We start from the raw sequence: 16528 nt of genomic DNA on the forward strand, positions 1-16528 counted from the left end.
CTACAACACTTTGTACATACATACAAGAGCTCGATTGTTGGCTCCACCCTTTACCCTGCCTTTGGCACTCTGGCCACGTCAATCACTAAGTCTCTCTCCAGCTGAACCTCAGGTTCCTCATCTGTCAAGGAAATGGGGGTGAACCAGGTGCTTGCTCAAGGCTCTTCCAGCTCCCCATCATGTAAATGTCCTCTCATTGCTTGGGGGAGGCCTGATTCTTTGATCCCCCATTGTGGTTTTCTTTTCTAGTGTTGTGTCATCTGCCAGTTTGATAAGTGGGTCATTTATGTTGTATCACCCAAGTAACTAATGAAAATGTCAACCACCTACAATTGAGGACAGAGCCCTCCCTGTGGAATTCTGTGAGTGTCTCTCATGCCAGCTCACTTCTCTAGCATAGCTCTGCACCCTTGGGTCCACAACAAATGGTTCGACTGTAATGGCTTTGTAAAAGGAGGCGAGACCAAACTCGTTGATTAAGTAGTTGACTGAACTTTATTGGAATCTTTTGGCATCTTAATTACTGTGTAGTGCTAGATGTTCTTTATTTCTGTGCAAAATAGCCATTTCATGGACTTGTCTGGCCAAATTGAGGAAAACTAGACAATACTGATAGTCTTCGTCTTTAGGAAGATGAAGTAGCATATGTTCTGCCGTTCTTTTTATCCGTAATGTTTTGTAATGGCCCCGAATAGTCCACGTGCTTACTCTCAGTTCCACTCGTTGCATTATTGGGGTGAAGGTAACATGACTTCTGCTACACATAGCTGACTTGCTCGTCGGTTTTATCCACTTCATTTTCAGTGAGAAGTAGTTTGTCCAGGAGAATGGTGGATGGGGACTGTGTGGGAGAACTACAGAGTCTCATTGGGTTCTGGTACATGACAGGGTTAATCCCATTTCTCCCCCCTTGTCTCACAAAGAACTTGGAGTCCTCTGCTGTGGAGTTCCTAAAGGACATCTTACTCGAGCATTTCCGAAGGGGCTTCCCTGCCTTGGTGCCTTGACAGTTGCACGTGATGTAGCGACCAAACGCGTCCCGAAAGGTCTTGTTAAAGAGTGTGTAGACCAGAGGATTCACCCCTGAAGAAACATAGCCTATCCAGACAAATATCTCCAGAAGCTTCTGGAGTGTGCTTTGGCTACAGGAATCACATGAAGCTAGAGTTACGTTTGTAATAAAGAAAGGACACCACATGAGCAAGAAGAGGAAAAACACAATCCCCAGGACCTTGGAGGCCCTCTGTTCACTGGTGATAGTTTGAGCAGACTTCTTTCCAAGGCTGGACATTCGTCGGATAAGCATTTCATCACTTGCGTTAGGCACCGTTTTATTCTTGGGAGAAAAATCCAGCATGGCCACCTTTTCAGGGGATGAGCAAGGTGTTTCATCCCTTTGGAAAACCGTGGACACAGTGGACCACGTGAAACGCTGTGGTGGCTTGTTTTTGATCAAATAGGCCTTCTTCCTCAGGGCTTGGATCGTGAGAAAGTAGGTGACGACCATGACAGTGAGGGGCGTGAAGAAGGAGGCCAGAGAGCCGAAGAGCATGAAGCTACTGAAGCGTTCCTTTGTTAGCGCGCACGTGATGTTGTTGGGGTCCCCCACCCCAGCCTCTATGCCTTTAATTGGGACCGGGATGGCGATGCCTAGAAAAGAAGAAACCCCAGACAAATTGAGTTCAGTCTCATGGTCTGTGTGAACTACTTCGGGGAGTGCAGTGCTCCCATCCGGCCTTCCCATCGACAGCACTTGGGGCAGTGCTGGCTGGTTGTGGGAGCACAGGCCACGGGGTGGGTGTGATGTGGACGTATGAAGTAATCAAGTCTGCAGTTTACAAGAGATTCATTAGGGATTTGAGATTTAGCATTTTAATTACCCTAAAGCTGTCATCATCGTCATCATCATCATTGCTAAATTTTATAGACCACTTTAAGGTTTGCAAAACCCCTTACAGTATTATCTCATTTTATCTTCACAACAACCTTGGAAGTGAGGTGCTGTTCTCCTTCCTATTTTACAGTTGAGGAAACTGAGGCAGACAGAGGTTAAGTAACTTGCTCAGAGTCATGTAGCTAGCAAGTGTCTGAGGTAGGATTTGAACTCTGGTCTCCCTGACTCCAGGTCCACACAGCATGATAGATGTTAGAGAGAGACCCTAATTATTGCCCCTGTCTCATAGTAGTGGTTTTATACCTCTTTATACCTACAGAAGAAATTCTGTAGAAATAATGCCTTTGACCTACAGAAAGGTACAAGTGCCATAAAAGTAGCGAGGGAGCCTCCCAGCTCCACGTTCTCTTCTGAGGTTTAGCTGATGTGTCAAGATTGCTTCACATTTCACCCTTGTAAATGAGGTTTGTCCACTTTTCTTTTGAAAGCTTGAGCAAAGAGAAGGGAGGTGGTGATCTGAGATAGGGTATTTTACAACTTTAATGAGCTGTGGGTTTTACCTTAATGACTTAGAGCGGCTCAGAAAGGAAAACGTAATGATATTATGCCTGAAGATAGGCGAGTCCCTCCCCTGCTGCTGGTTTTTACCTGAAGAGGGTTGATGAAGGTTACACTTGCTTGTTGGAGTTGTGGGGGGGGGGGGGAGACCCAGAACAAAGTGCCCAGTCCCCACCCTTTTTCCTTTAGAATCAGCTGTCGTTCAAAAATGAATCTGATCTAGATTTTCTTTGACTTGATGTGAAAGGTTCTTTCTAGCTTTATGATCTGTGAACCCCAAAGCACCCCATCATCTGCAGAACCGCTTGGTGGTAAACAGAAGAAGGAAGTTTAGCTCTTTTATCAGGAGCCAAAAGATCAGGCCCTGGTGGCTCTTCTCTCTCCAGCTGGATCTGAAGGTGCATCTTTTCCTTGCATTTATTTTCCTAAGCATCCCAGTTCTCTTTCATCTAATACTTCTCCCTTTGAATTTGCAAGTTTGTTCAAATAGAATAGTGCTTCTTTCACTAGAATCCTAATGAATGATCATAGGATGTGGGTGGTGGCTGTATTCGCCTCTTACGAGTGTCCTCTTCAACTTGGCTTCTTTGTCTGGTCCTCACCTGCCAATTTCCAAGATACCATTTTGGCAGGACTGAACTTTCTTCTAAGATATCCTGGTGTGAAGTTTTCCTGGCTTTGCTCATTAGCTGCTTGAACCCCAAAGATGGCCATTGGGCCATCCAGACAGTTTAGAAGAAAGGCAGCTGCTTTCTACTGCCCCTCTGATCTGCCCGTCATTTATAAACATTTCCTTCTTGCACTCTTGCTCCTGCACTGAAGATGATTAGGCAGCCGAAACCTTGGGTAACATGCTGTAGACACTTGAATTAACTGCCATGCACTGGAATCTAGGCTTCCAGGGTAGCCTCATAATCTTGCCTAGTTTCTGCTCAAGGGTGGTGAGTGAGGTTTGGTTGGTTGGTTTTTAAAAATACTTTCAATTCCCTCCATTTATCTGTTTAGCTCCTTAGAGGTGCTTATGCAGCTGATTTCAACAGAATCTGACATTTTTCAGAAATCTTAAGTTTTTGCATATTAACTCTTAGGGTCTTGTTGAGTTAGAATGAGAATTTGAATGTTTTCAGAGCAAAGTCTTTTATATTTCACAAGGCTAGTGCTTCTGGTTTGGCCCTCATGTTGAATCACAGTAAAGATCATGAAAATTCAGTACATCAGCACATTAGAGCTCTATGTTTTCATCAGTGTGGACTCTCCCCTCCACTGATGCAGGGCCCGGGAGAAGCTATTTGAGAACTAATTTCTGTAGCTGAAATTTCAGCCCCACTCCTCCAGCCAACCTGGTCATGAACCTCTGGTCAGTGAGCAATGTGTAGACGCAGGACCATTTTGTTTGTTTTTTTGTTTGGGTAATTGGGGTTAAGTGACTTGCCCAGGATCACACAGCTAGTAAGCATTATGTGTCTGAGGCTGGATTTGAACTCAGGTGGTCCTAAATCCAGGGCCAGTACTCTATCCTCTGCGCCACCTAGCTGCCCTGCAGGACCATTTTGGAAGCCTTTTGAGCTGAGTGGAACCTTTGCCCTGTTGTCTTTGAGCACCCAGGGTCTTCTCCAACCCACAGTGAGGTATTGGAGTAGATCTTTGCTGGAAAGCCTAGAATCATATGTGACGAAGGGTTCAAGGATTGCAATGTGTGTATACATACATGTATGCAAATGTATGGATGAGGATGAGGATGATGATGATGGTGGTGATGAGGATGATGATGATGATGATGATGATAAATGTCATGTTTCCCAGGCTCCTTCTTGGAAGGATCCCTCCCATCCCCAGACTCCTTCCTTTCCCACCTACCTATTGAAATGAGCCAGACTACTGTTATCTTGATAAGGGCTGTTGCTGGGGAGTTGTATTGACTGGCCTGGATGGGCTTTTTGATGGCTATGTAACGGTCCACGGAAATAGCACAGAGATGCATGATGGATGCCGTAGAAAAAAGCACGTCCAGAAACAGCCAGGCAGGGCAGAGGACGAGTGGAAGCGGCCACGCTGGCTCTGGGAGAAAGGAAACACAAAGCCATCATTTCTTCTACATCCGCTCCTACATTTGGCTTTACTCGATGTGTTTGTTAAGCATGACATCACCTGGATACCACGTGATATCCAGAACCCCTTTCAAGGAGAGGGTGATTATTACTTAATTTCCCTGGAAACCTGTGTCGTGTGTGTTCCTGACAAACTGCAGCTGAGAGGGGAGATGTTGCGCGTGCAGCACGAGCCATTGGCTGGGAGGAGGGCGGCCCGGGCGTGGGCCTGTGCCGCGGTCACTGTGATGAAGGAGAAAGGAGTATACTACAGAAGTATTCACTTCAGTGTTTGTTTAATGGCTGGCACTCCCAGGACATTTAAGACCCAGTGCGGTTACCAAGATAAAATGAATAGCTTTTAAGGAACATGTTACACAAAGCCCATTATAGGTATTAGTAATTGTTGAGATTCCCATGAACCCAGAATAGGAAGTACTTGGCCTCTTGCGTTCTGCGGGGGTGTTTAGTCACTGGGTTATGATAATATTTGTGGATCTTTTTGTGAAGGGGGAACACGAGTTCACATCCCTCCAAAAATTAATTTGATCACTGTTGGGCGACCTTTATCTTCTCAAGTGGCTGGAGTTTTAAGAGTCTCCTTTTAAGTCAGAGGAGCCAGAACTTGGCTCCTCTCCGTCCACTCTAGTTTAGGGGAGAACTTTGGCTCCGCTCATCCCAACTTAAGGTAATCTCTAGAGCAGAGTGGATTTCAGTGAGATTCTTTGGAAAACTCTTCGCAAATACTTGACTGTGATCACTTGTTTAATATCTTACAGGGTTGGGGCAGTGGACTGGTAAAAGCATAGAAGGCAGAGATGGCCTGCCGTGCCTGTGATGCCCTCTCCTTTGGGTGCCCAGCCTGGGGTTGGCAGTGGTGGGGGAGATCTGACTCTGTGGAGGCAGAGAAGGCGCTCGCCTGTGTCTCCTAATGAACGGAGGCCAGCATGAACCCCTGGCCATTCTGTTGGTGGTCGTATTGTGGTGGAGCAGACCGGTGAAAGTCTGTGGATGATGCATGTTGTAGGCCCTCGGACTTGGCTTTGAATGCGATGTTGTAGACAGATAGGATGATTTACTACTTAATGGCCTCTTACTAGGAGGTGGGAGGCAGTATTTAGTTTGTGGAGTGTCTGTCATAAAAGTAGTTTAAATGTCTATTCAAAGTGCGAACCGTATTTCTGTCTTTTTTAAAGGTAAGTGATTAACCTCCCTCTGTTATTGGAGTGGTCAGGGCCCATGAGCATGCAGTATTCCCTGTCTTACTAGAAACAGTTCATTTGTAAGGCAGATTTGCTGAACTTTCTTTTCTCAATCTTTGCTATAAGGGGTGGCTCACTTGAGAGGGGAGGGCTGGAGTCAAAAATTAATGGGATCTCAAAACAAAAGGCACCCATGGAATGAAAACTAAATAGTTCCTTACCTAGCCCAATGCTGAGGATCTCATTTAAGAGAAGTTTTTCCTGCTTGAGTTTAGGGCATTTGGTTAATGTATAGCGTTCTTCAAAATAGCGTTATTATTGTTCACTCCTCTTGAAAATAGAAACTTGATTGGAAAACTTTGCTTTAAAAATGTTTTGATTTCTTATCTGAAAGGGATGGGGTCATACACACTTTGGGAGCTTAAACTAGGGCCTAGGTACTCATAGTTTCAAAGAGAAATTATTGCATGTATATTGTTTGTATGTGTGTCACACACACACACACACGCACACACACACACACACACACACACACACAGAGTTGCTGGAGCAGAAGGTCTCTCCCCCTCACCCCTAAAACAAGTCCAGTGGCTGATGTTGACAAGCCTGTGCCTGTCCTTGGCCCAGTGCCCCAGTGGCATGGGTTTTTGGCATTGTTTCTCCACAGCCAGCCCCACCACCTGGAAATTGTGCAACTTTTTTAACCATCTGCCAGTTGTGTGTAAAGTTGGTTTTCGTTCACCTTTCTCTGATCATTGGAGAGTTTTCAAACTGTTCACAGTTTTTCCAAGTGGTTACTTTTAAGTTTCTTTTTTTCCTTCCAGCCCTGCTTATTCAGTCTTGCACCATGTGTTTATTGAAGAGTAGATCTTAATCTTATAAAGTCGTGTCAATTCCTTAGTTATTGTGCGTGTCAATTTTTTATCAGATTATTTGTGGACTTTGCAAAGCTGTTTTCCTGGTGTCTAACCTTTTCATCTTAGATCCTCTAAACTCTGCGTATCTAGATAAACAGATGCATGGTGAAACATGTACCACTCCAAAGTTCAAAGTAAAGGAATTTTCTTACTTGGTGTCCACAGCAAAAAAAAAAAATAGGTGATAGCTAGAGACACATTGGAGACTCTGTGAAGGAGGAGCGAGGGTGTGGGACCTGGCTTGCGGTTCTGCCTTTTTGTGCTACCTCTCAGAACCTCAGTTTTCTCAGCTGTAAAATAGGGGTAATAATATTTGATTGTTTTAAAGAAAACCCTGAAGCACAGTACGAGTATGCGTCGTTATTTTTCATGGTCAGGCATGCATTTTATCTCCCATGCTTTTCTTCTCCAACTTATTTAATCAATAGATCAGACTGTTGATACTCTTCAGTAAAGATAGCAGTATTTGATCCTTTCCAACAAATATATCAATCTATTGCAATAAATATATCCATTATTAAACCTTCTTCTAATTTAGTTTTAGTGTATGTTCTTTTTAATTAATTCAAGTGATTATTTCCTCTGGAATTTATTGTAGTCCGAGGTACGCATGGGAAAGGCATTGCAGACAGAGCTGCCGTGGGTCCCTCCGATAAACGAAGGCCATCCTTTCATTACCTCTAACGATCTGCTTCAGAGAAATTCATTATACTTGTGGCTCTGACATCTGAGTAAAGGCAGGATGGGCGCTGGGTGCCAAACTGGCCTGAGTCCCAGCACAATGCTCAAGGCCCCAGAAGGAGCTGACTGTAGGATGCAAGATGAAGTAACATCAACATCATTATTAACTACAACAGCAGCTCCCCTACATACAGATAGCCCTTTGCTATTTATAAAGCTCTCGTTGTAATCCAGGTCTGGGGATGAAACCAGATTTAGTTGGGCTGAGGGTACCACTGGTCAGACCCAGAAGGGCAGATACTGGCTTTTACGTTTCATTTGATTTTTCTTCAAAGCTTTAGCTACTCTGTGAGGCTTCATCTGTTTTGCGAAGAAGCTCTGGAAGAGTTGGACTGGTCGACATTCTGAGGAGGGCCAATGAGAGCAGTAGATTGGTGCGCCTGGCATATTATAGAACAAGACAAGCTTACAGTGGGTTAGATAGATCTATGCGGGATTTATGGGGAAACATGGAGAGCCATAGAGGCCTCATGTCAAAACTGAAATGCATCTTTGAGGTCAGCCTCACTTTTTTTTTTAAGGTGAGGAAATTAGGGCTCACAATGCGTCAGACACCTGGTCAAGGTCAAATAGCTGGGCAGGTGGCAAATCAGAGGCTCTGAGCTTTCTGTTTCACTCTGCTGCCTCTTTCTGCTTTCAGACTGTTTGTACTTCTATTGATGCAATTACAGCTCTTTCAGATTCTCAAGCGCAGTATAAATCTATTGGGCTAATACGAGAGACACGATAGAAATCTAGCATCATTGAGTTCAAATCACATGACCTCTGAACCCTAGTTCTTAAATATACGTTCAGCTTCTTGGGTGCTTCAGTTAACTAGTGGTGAAAGTGAATTGATTTGAACAACCTCCATACCTGAATGCTTATTTTTGTAACTGAAGAGAAACAGAAAATTATCATTAATGCAAAGATGCCGTGATTTTAATCTGTTTACTCTTTAGCAGCTTTACTGGTTGGTTATTACTAGTAAGAGAAAATGATAGGGAATTTCTACTTTTGAGAGAAGGGTAAGAGATTAAGAATGATCAAGGCCCAGATTGAGAGATGTAGCTTTGTGCCGTCATGATTCCAGATTTCATGCGATTGCATGATGGAGTGACTTTGTAGCCACGTGTGGCCCATGGCTCTAGCCTCAAGAATATCGAGATTGTTTCACTGATGTGACTTGTGCCAGTGATAAATAGGTGTTACTTTAAATAAAATTTACCTAAATGCCCAGAGTGAATACAAATGGTATGTCAGTTTAGCTTTTATATTTATATTAATTTCTGTAAGTTGATCTGCAATTTCTAGTCCCAGGATAATTCCTGTTTTCCCCCATATATCATTCAAAGGCCAGCTAAGAGCCCTGGATTTGGAGTCAGAGCACAAGGCAGGAACAAATTATCTCCTCAAGTTAAGCTGAAGAAAGGCTCCTTCATGTGGGCTCCTGTGAAAGAGGAGGGATGTGGCAGGAAGCCGATGGCCTTTTCCCAGACTTCTGAAACAGTGTGGTCCAGGGAGTTGGTTTTCTACTGTTGTCAGGTTAGAGAACGTTGCCCAAGAGCTCATTGCCAGCCCCCCTCCCCTCTCCGTTATCAGCTGCAGGCACGGCTGCATGGGAGCGAATTCCTGACTGACTTCTCTCACCTGACAGCCTCATCCACAGAATTTCAAACCAAAAACTTTTGTCCTTTTTAATGGAATACCTACCAAAGGTGGCTTGTTTGGGGCACATCAGTGTTTGTGTTTGGTATTTTGGTATGATCAGTACTGAGCTTCTGGGCAGTAGACCCAGTGTTCATTAAAGGCATTTAGGCCAGACAGTCCACCTGTGACACTGTCCTGAAAGTGATATTTGTTTTCCTATTTACTGGACACACAAGGATGAAGATCAAATTCACCCAAAAAGTTAAGTGCCACATTATTTAGATAGAAGGTGACAGTAACAGCTGACATTGGTAGAATGCTTTTGGCCATAAAACATTTTCAAGGGGATGAGGATACAGCCCTGTTTGATACTGTGAAACTGAGATTAAATCTCCTGTGATGCTTCCTCTCCCTGCTTGCCTTGGTGGCAGGACTGTGGTTCAGAGCCTGAAGAAGCCTAGCCCAGGCTCGTGTCTTGTTCAGTCAGGCAGAAAGTGACAATGGGAGATACTGTGAAAAATTCTAACTGCTTGTTAGCTCCTTTGTTGCTTAAATGACACAGCCTAGCAGTGACTAAAGGTGGAAGAGCTGTACCCAAAATATGTTCTTGACATAGGACCTGTTATGCCCAGCATAGTGCAAAGAGCTTTGAACCTTTGAACCTGCATAGGGCAGCAGTAACTTTCTGGGCCCCATATTATATGTCTGTGCAGTGGGCATAAATACTATGTGCCCTTCTCCCCTCCTTCCCTGTAGGAAGTGTGCTTTGAGCATTTGAAGGGAGTTGTGCTGATGGAGACCGGGCTTCCGTCACTGCACCTGGTACTCTTCTATGCAGAATAAGCCAACTTGACAGATAGCTGGTGATATCGGTAACTCTTTTCACCATTTTGCTCTTCTTCTTTTCATTTGCCTTCACTAATGAAATTTTAGGAATTATGTTGTTTGATAGGATTCCTGTTAGGTACTTAAAACTACCTGCCAAAAGTGTAACCTGTGTATTAGTGGAACAAGGGAGTTCTGTTTGTGGGAACTTTCCAGATTTGGACCCCGGGGCCCTAGAAGTAGATAGAACAAATGGATTCTGGTCTTTCAAGCTTCCTGAGTATCCTTTGAATGGCATCATACATTCATCTCATCTGATTTCCTCGAGCTAGAGGCCATACATTTCTCCTTCTTCTATTTAAAAAAAACTGCTCTTCTGCCAGTGTTTTCATTTAAACTGTTTATTTAAAGCACAATATCGATTTGGGGGCTATATGAAGGACTAAATACTCTACCCATTGCACTTAGGCATCTATTTTCTGCAAAAAGGGGATGGAGGAAAAATTCCAGGAAGTGTCTCACAGAGACATTGCACAATACGGAGTGTCAGACTAAGAAATTCATTGTGGGAAATTTGTTATCCTACGTTTAACGTTCTTTGCCATTTTATTCTTCTGCAGTAGTAAATAAACCTTACATAAATCCCTAGCTTTTTATTTCATTTCAAAGGTTACCTCTTAACTAGCCATTGCTTTGGTTTTCTTAGAGTTATGTGAAGGCTTTTTTAATCACCAAATGCAGCACATTTCAAACAGCTCACTGTGGTTTTTTGTTTACGTGTTAGCAGGGTGGGAGTGGCCGAATTTCCCATGCCTAGATACCTTACTGTTCCGGCAGCTAAATGTCCTTAGTTATTTAGTTGAACATAAATATTAAGGGGCCTTCTCTAAGCATTTAATGCTAATAAGCACATGCTAGCTTCCTTCTCTGAACCTTTAATGCTTGAGTTTTAGATATCAGACTTCTCAGTGCAAGCCTTGACAAAGTCTTCAGCTGCCATTTGGTTATCTGCTAGCCTACTGCCTGTGAGTTTTGGGAAGTACATGGACCCAGCAGCCCATTGTGGTTGTCATCTGGGTTTAAATCCATGGAAACTTTGCTTTTTTAAACCCTTGGCTATTTTATTCTGATAGACATAATTTTAGTAGCTGGCTCATATACCAGGCAGTCACGAAATATTTGTTTAAGTTAAAGTTAAAACTGACTTAGCGATGTCAAGCATTTTAATTTGTTCAATATTAATAAGAGAAGTGGCATCAGGAGCTGGTATTTCTCTGTTTCAATGCATGGCCATAAATAACAGCCCCTTTCAGTGGCCGGACTGAGCATATGAACATATCATTCATGCTTGCTCTGCTCTGGAAGAAGGGCACCCCTGGTCTGGGAGGATTTGAGGGTTCACCCTTCTGTCACATGTTGCCTCTACAATTCAGAGAGCAGTCTACATCTGCTCTTTCATGTGCTTTCTCTTTCTTCCTGCTCCCTTGTCATGAGAAATGCATCCTGCCCCTCACTGAAATAGAGCGTGAGTTAGACTTACTGTGACATGGAAGCCTTATTGGTGTGTAATGTTTAACAGCTCCTTTGTGGCAATTCCTCAGCGGGGTGGGGGGGGGGGAGTGGCAGTCAGTAGCAACGCATGAGTTTGTGAGGGGCCCAAGAAGGGGAATTCTTGTCAGGTATATAGTTTAAGCCGTGTTACTGAGCAGGGTCATTCATTCATCTGTCCATATAGTCAGCTTCTCAACATTGACTTGATGGGGAGGAGGAGGACATTTCACCCTGGTTTGAAGAGGGACATTTTGAACTAATTTCTGTCTCTGTGCTGTGGTATTTGATCTGAATTGTGTCTAGTGCCAGTGAATTGCTCTTGGGTCCTTCTCACAGGTCAGTTCTACTTAGATCTGACCCACCGAGTCCTTTTAGCTTTGCACAGTGTTAAAGGTACTATTGTCATGCTGTGTTCTCACTTGGGATTCCTTAAATATTTTAACCGTGGTTACAGCTGGATCACCCAAGAGATTAAGAAATTGAAAAGAAAAAAGAAGAGGAGTGGAATCCATGGGTCAAAAAAATTCCTCCTTATTAACTAAAATATTTATGAGAAATATTTTAAGATTGTTAAGTTATTAAGAAATCTTTTTAAGAGACTGATTTAAATCAACAGAAAATTAATTATTAATCTCGACAACCCAGGTATTATTCCACTTAAGTTTAGTCAGTTGAGGGTCCTGAATTTTCCCACATCAGGGGGGGAAAGGATTAGAAATCAGAGGAGCAGAACAACAGATGGACCATTTCCTTCTGGAACTGAAGATTTTTCGTGATTGTGCCACAAACAGAATTGAGTTCATTGGCTGAGGAAATTTTCTAAAATGCACAAAATGCATGGAAATGACAAGAATTTGGATAGAACAATTCTTTTAAGCTAGGAGTGGATGTAAGAGGCATATCATACATGATAGAAAGACTGGCCAACACAAAACCATCAGCTCTGTTCAGTGCAGTAGGTGGGAGTGGGTTTTAACCCCCCTGGTCCTAGAGCTGGGTGGCATCTTTAAATGTTATTCACCTGGAGAACATCTTTATCACTGTTAGCAGAGTGGTCGTTTTCTGGGAGTCCACTTTGACTCCTTCAAGCCGGCATGCACAAGTAGAGACATGAGAGCAGTGAGAAATTGTAACTATTTGGAGTTCACTTTTCTTTTAGGCCAGAAAGAAAATATATGAGAAGAGCTCAGATGCTACCCCGCTAGGGCACCGGGGGCAAGGCCAGAGCTTACTTACCAAACATGATAGTAAGAAGGGCGATCGGCATCACAAACAGCCCAACCAGCAGATCGGCTACTGCCAGGGACATCAGAAAGTAGTTGGTAGCATACTGCAGCTTTTTCTCCAGGGACACAGCAAGGATTACGAGAATGTTGCCCCCAATTGTGGGGATTATCACCAGGAAGATCAGAAGAGCTGCCCAGCGCAGTTTCTTCTCCCCTGGTGTTGAGTCGGTTGGCAGTCCAGACCCATTAGATGAGAGTAAGCGATCAGACATTTTAGAACCCTGCAGAAGGTAATCCGGAATTGTGTCTTGTTCCAAAAGCCTGTAAGAAATAGCCATTCGCTGTTTTTCTGTGGTCCAGTCTGATTCTGGAGAATGGTCAACATGGTCAGTAGCTGAGCTAGTCATCTGCTTTTTTAAGACATTGTACCCATGCCAAACACTCAAAGCCAAGGTAGACCCCCTTCTTTAAAAAAAAAATCTGTTTTCACCAACTTTGGGCCATCTCTGCTTGGTGAGGTCCTTTTGTCTGATTGTTGCTCTGAAGAGCCTCAGATTTCACAGAGTTTTAGGAGAGGAGCCCACAGTCTGGACTTGGAGGCAGCTGGCTGGCTTCTGAAGGCTTCACCAAGCAGCAGAGTGGTCGAGGAAGCTGAATGCCAAAAGGTTCCCTCTCGATACAAAATATGTAGATTACATCATTTTAATTTACAAAGAACAGAACAGATACTTGTGCTGCGCAGCCCCAGCCCCTCCCTTCTCCAGAGCTCTGGTCTGCATTGAAGACTTTCCGAGCAGACAAGTTTTGAGCTGGAAGAGTCCACGTAGCCCAACCCCCTCATTTTACTGATGAGGCGCACGGGGGATGGGGGAGCATGACTTACCTAACACCACACAGCTAGTTAGTCATATAGCAGGATCTGGGTTATTAGTAGTCATCATTGAGCCACTTGCCTAGTTGATTCAGGTCAGGGGTCTGGGATAGACTTCAGGGGGTTCATGAACTTAGATGGGGAAAAAAAATTATCTTTCTATATTCCACTAACCTATGCAGATTTCACTAACCATGGATTTCCTTTGTAATCCTCTCTGTTTTATCTTATGCACTTAAAAAAATCCCAAGCCAGGAGATCCATGATACTAAAAAAGGTTAAGAACCCCTAATTTAAATTAAAGAGATTTATTAAGCTGCTAATATCTAATTTTTCAGATAAACAAAATGTTAGCACCTAGCACAAGAAAACTCTAGATATCATGATATTGGAATGCCTTCATACTTCTCCTGAGCTATGTATAAATTTGAGGTGAAGCTTGAGAATGAGTGTAGGGGAATAGGGAAGTCAGAAGTGTCCCAAAGAATTCTTTTGTTGATTTGGAGCAGAGCTTTTGTGCGCTGGCCACCCAAAGAGTAACCCAGTCACCAACAGATGGTGTTAAAAGAGACATGACTCTAAAAGATGTGTCCTAGAAAGACACATACATGCATGCCGAAAGGAAACACCTTCATTTTCTCTTTGAATTTTGTAGGTTGGCTTTAATTTGAGAGGACAAAATGAAAGACAAGTAACCAGAACTATAAATTGGGTTTTTTATAGCATTGGGATGTTTTAAATCCTATTTTAGCATTGTATATAACTAGTCACTTGTCTGAAACATGAAGTTTTATCCCCTTCAAAAAAATGAGCCATCTAAACTGTCCCCACCCAAAAGTGTAGAATTTTTGTATTTTTAAAAAACCACTATGGAAAAAGAGGAAAGGGACAATAGGATTGCTACCAAATTAGAATTTCAATAATAGTTCCAGTTTTCATTCTCCACTAGCAGGTCACTTACTTGTCCCTTGCACACTTGTTACCTTCTAGTACATGTCATCCTGGAGGTAGTCGGGGCTCAGCAGTCACGCTCTCCGAGGCAGCCGAATTCCTTCCCTGATGGAGCCGTTCTGGAGGGGCTCGGTGCAGTGCTTGAAAGCTAGAAGACAAATGAATGTTGTGTGTGCTTGTAACAGTGCCAGGAAGGTCATTTCCTTTTGAATTTGGTCATTGTGGGAGAGTTGGGGTATCCTTTATAATTGTTCATAACTCTCAGTTAAGGGTATCGAGCCAGGTCGGGGGTTGTTTCCATACATGTTCAGATCAGTGGTTCTACACAGTCCTCAAAGTTCAGCTCCCTAGAGAACCCTGTCTCCTGAGGAATGTCAGAAGGTTTCCGGTAGTGTTAATGAAAAGACTGAATTTCTTATTTGAGAGGGAATTGGTTGGACATTCTCCCCCATGTCCTTGGGGGCCTGGAGGGCCTGGCGGGCCCACGTTCCTGCCGGCAGCCCATCCACATAATATATATACCTCTCCTATGAAGCTTCCTGGCTCATGCCCTTCCGAGTTACGGCCTTATATGGAGCACCACCAAGGCTAACTTAGACACATACATATGGGCTTTTGTGGGAGCTTTTTTGTCTCTGTTGTTGGTTTTATCAGCTTGTTCAAAGGATTTACATGGAGGAAGAGCATAGTCAAGGAAGAGGAAATATACTTTGGCCTGAATTCCAGAGCTTTGGTGTTAGAATACAGTGATGTGTGCTGTCTACGTTTCAGAAACTGGCTTATTATTAGAACTGAATTTAGAATAATGTTCAAAGAGCCAGAATCGAATATTAACCGGTGGCCTCCACTGCCCAGGGCCAGCTGAGGGATGACTAGAATCTGCCTTTACACTTGTTCTTTTTACACTTCTGGCCTCCGTCACATAGCTGGGCACGTTGAGTATCTCCCCTTGTCTGAAACAGAAGAATCAATAAGAACCTCAGAACTGAGGAATTAAACCGTGTTCATTTCCCATTGAAGATGTTAACTGACATTTGCAAACATCTTTCTGTTTAGAGTTCATTATCTAATTTTGTTTATTTTTTTTAATCCTGGGCTTACCTTTTGTTAAACAGATAAAGCATTTGAAATATGAGTGTCAAAAAAAAAAAGCATGAGTGTCAAGACAGTGGATTGAAATATTCCCGCATTGCCATTTAAGTGGCTTATAGAAATGTTCAGATGTGCCCTTTGTTCTGATTGCAGAACAAATAATGTCAGGTAATTTCCAAAACCAGCACCATTCAGCCTGTGAACACAGTGCTTAGCAGAAAAGTGCCAGGAGCACAGCCTAGTGCCTGAAGTCCTTTCTTAGGCTCCATGGGTGACACGTCTTGGGTGAGGTGTCTTAAGTGTTTGCCTTTCCTCTATTATTCAGGACGCAGATGATGATAAGAAAACTGTTCAGCCTTAGGGGAGCAGCAGCCTGGGGAGGAAGAGCTTGCTAGCATTTATGATGTAGGGCTTTGAGTTTTGCTGAGCACTTTACAGCAGCCCTGGGGGGGGACATTTTATTATTACCTCCAGTTTACAGATGAGGAAACCGAGGCAAACAGTGACTTCCCTAAGATCATACAGCTAGTGTCTGAGGACAGATTTGAACTCAGGTCTTCTGACTCCAGGCCCAGCACTCTGCACTGTACTCTGGCCTTGTTTCCTTGTTTCTTCCGTAAAATGTTATTTTCTACCTTCCTCCCTGCCGTGTAGGGTTTTTTCCCAGTCCTTCTAGTTGAAGACAGCACTGGGGCTTGTTTGTTATTGTTTGGGGTTTTTTTTCTTTTTTTCAATATCTCATAGTGTGATCTTCAGAATCCTTGACGTTTTAGTGGCTTGGTGTTACAGGACAAACTTCTGATACCTGTCTGTCCTCATTTTAACACATGCATATGACAAGGAGAGGGAAGGCAAGGCAAGGCTTCCTTCTCATCATCAGCGTCTCTGACAGACTGACTGACTGGCTCCTCACAACCATGGATGGGTCTGGATTTTGCCACTGCTGCTTCTGCCTGAGGGGCCCAAGGCTGCCTTGAGGATGTG

General features: G+C 43.5%; 2 protein-coding genes across 2 annotated transcripts in view; one reads left to right on the top strand and one right to left on the bottom strand.

The window, feature by feature from the left end:
• Window positions 1-16528, top strand: part of PSMD1 (proteasome 26S subunit, non-ATPase 1) — a 114827-nt gene that overhangs the window by 45114 nt on the left and 53185 nt on the right.
• HTR2B (5-hydroxytryptamine receptor 2B) lies at window positions 476-13408 on the bottom strand. The gene is made up of 3 exons (XM_078154652.1): window positions 12641-13408; window positions 4310-4510; window positions 476-1650 (listed from the first exon to the last, which is right to left on the bottom strand). Exons 1-3 carry the CDS (start codon window positions 13035-13037, stop codon window positions 758-760), a joined length of 1491 nt encoding a protein of 496 aa, XP_078010778.1. The 5' UTR covers window positions 13038-13408; the 3' UTR covers window positions 476-757.

Source organism: Phascolarctos cinereus, unplaced genomic scaffold (genome assembly GCF_003287225.1).
Source record: "Phascolarctos cinereus isolate Bilbo 61053 unplaced genomic scaffold, phaCin_HiC Scaffold_5;HRSCAF=322, whole genome shotgun sequence".
Taxonomy (NCBI): domain Eukaryota; kingdom Metazoa; phylum Chordata; class Mammalia; order Diprotodontia; family Phascolarctidae; genus Phascolarctos; species Phascolarctos cinereus.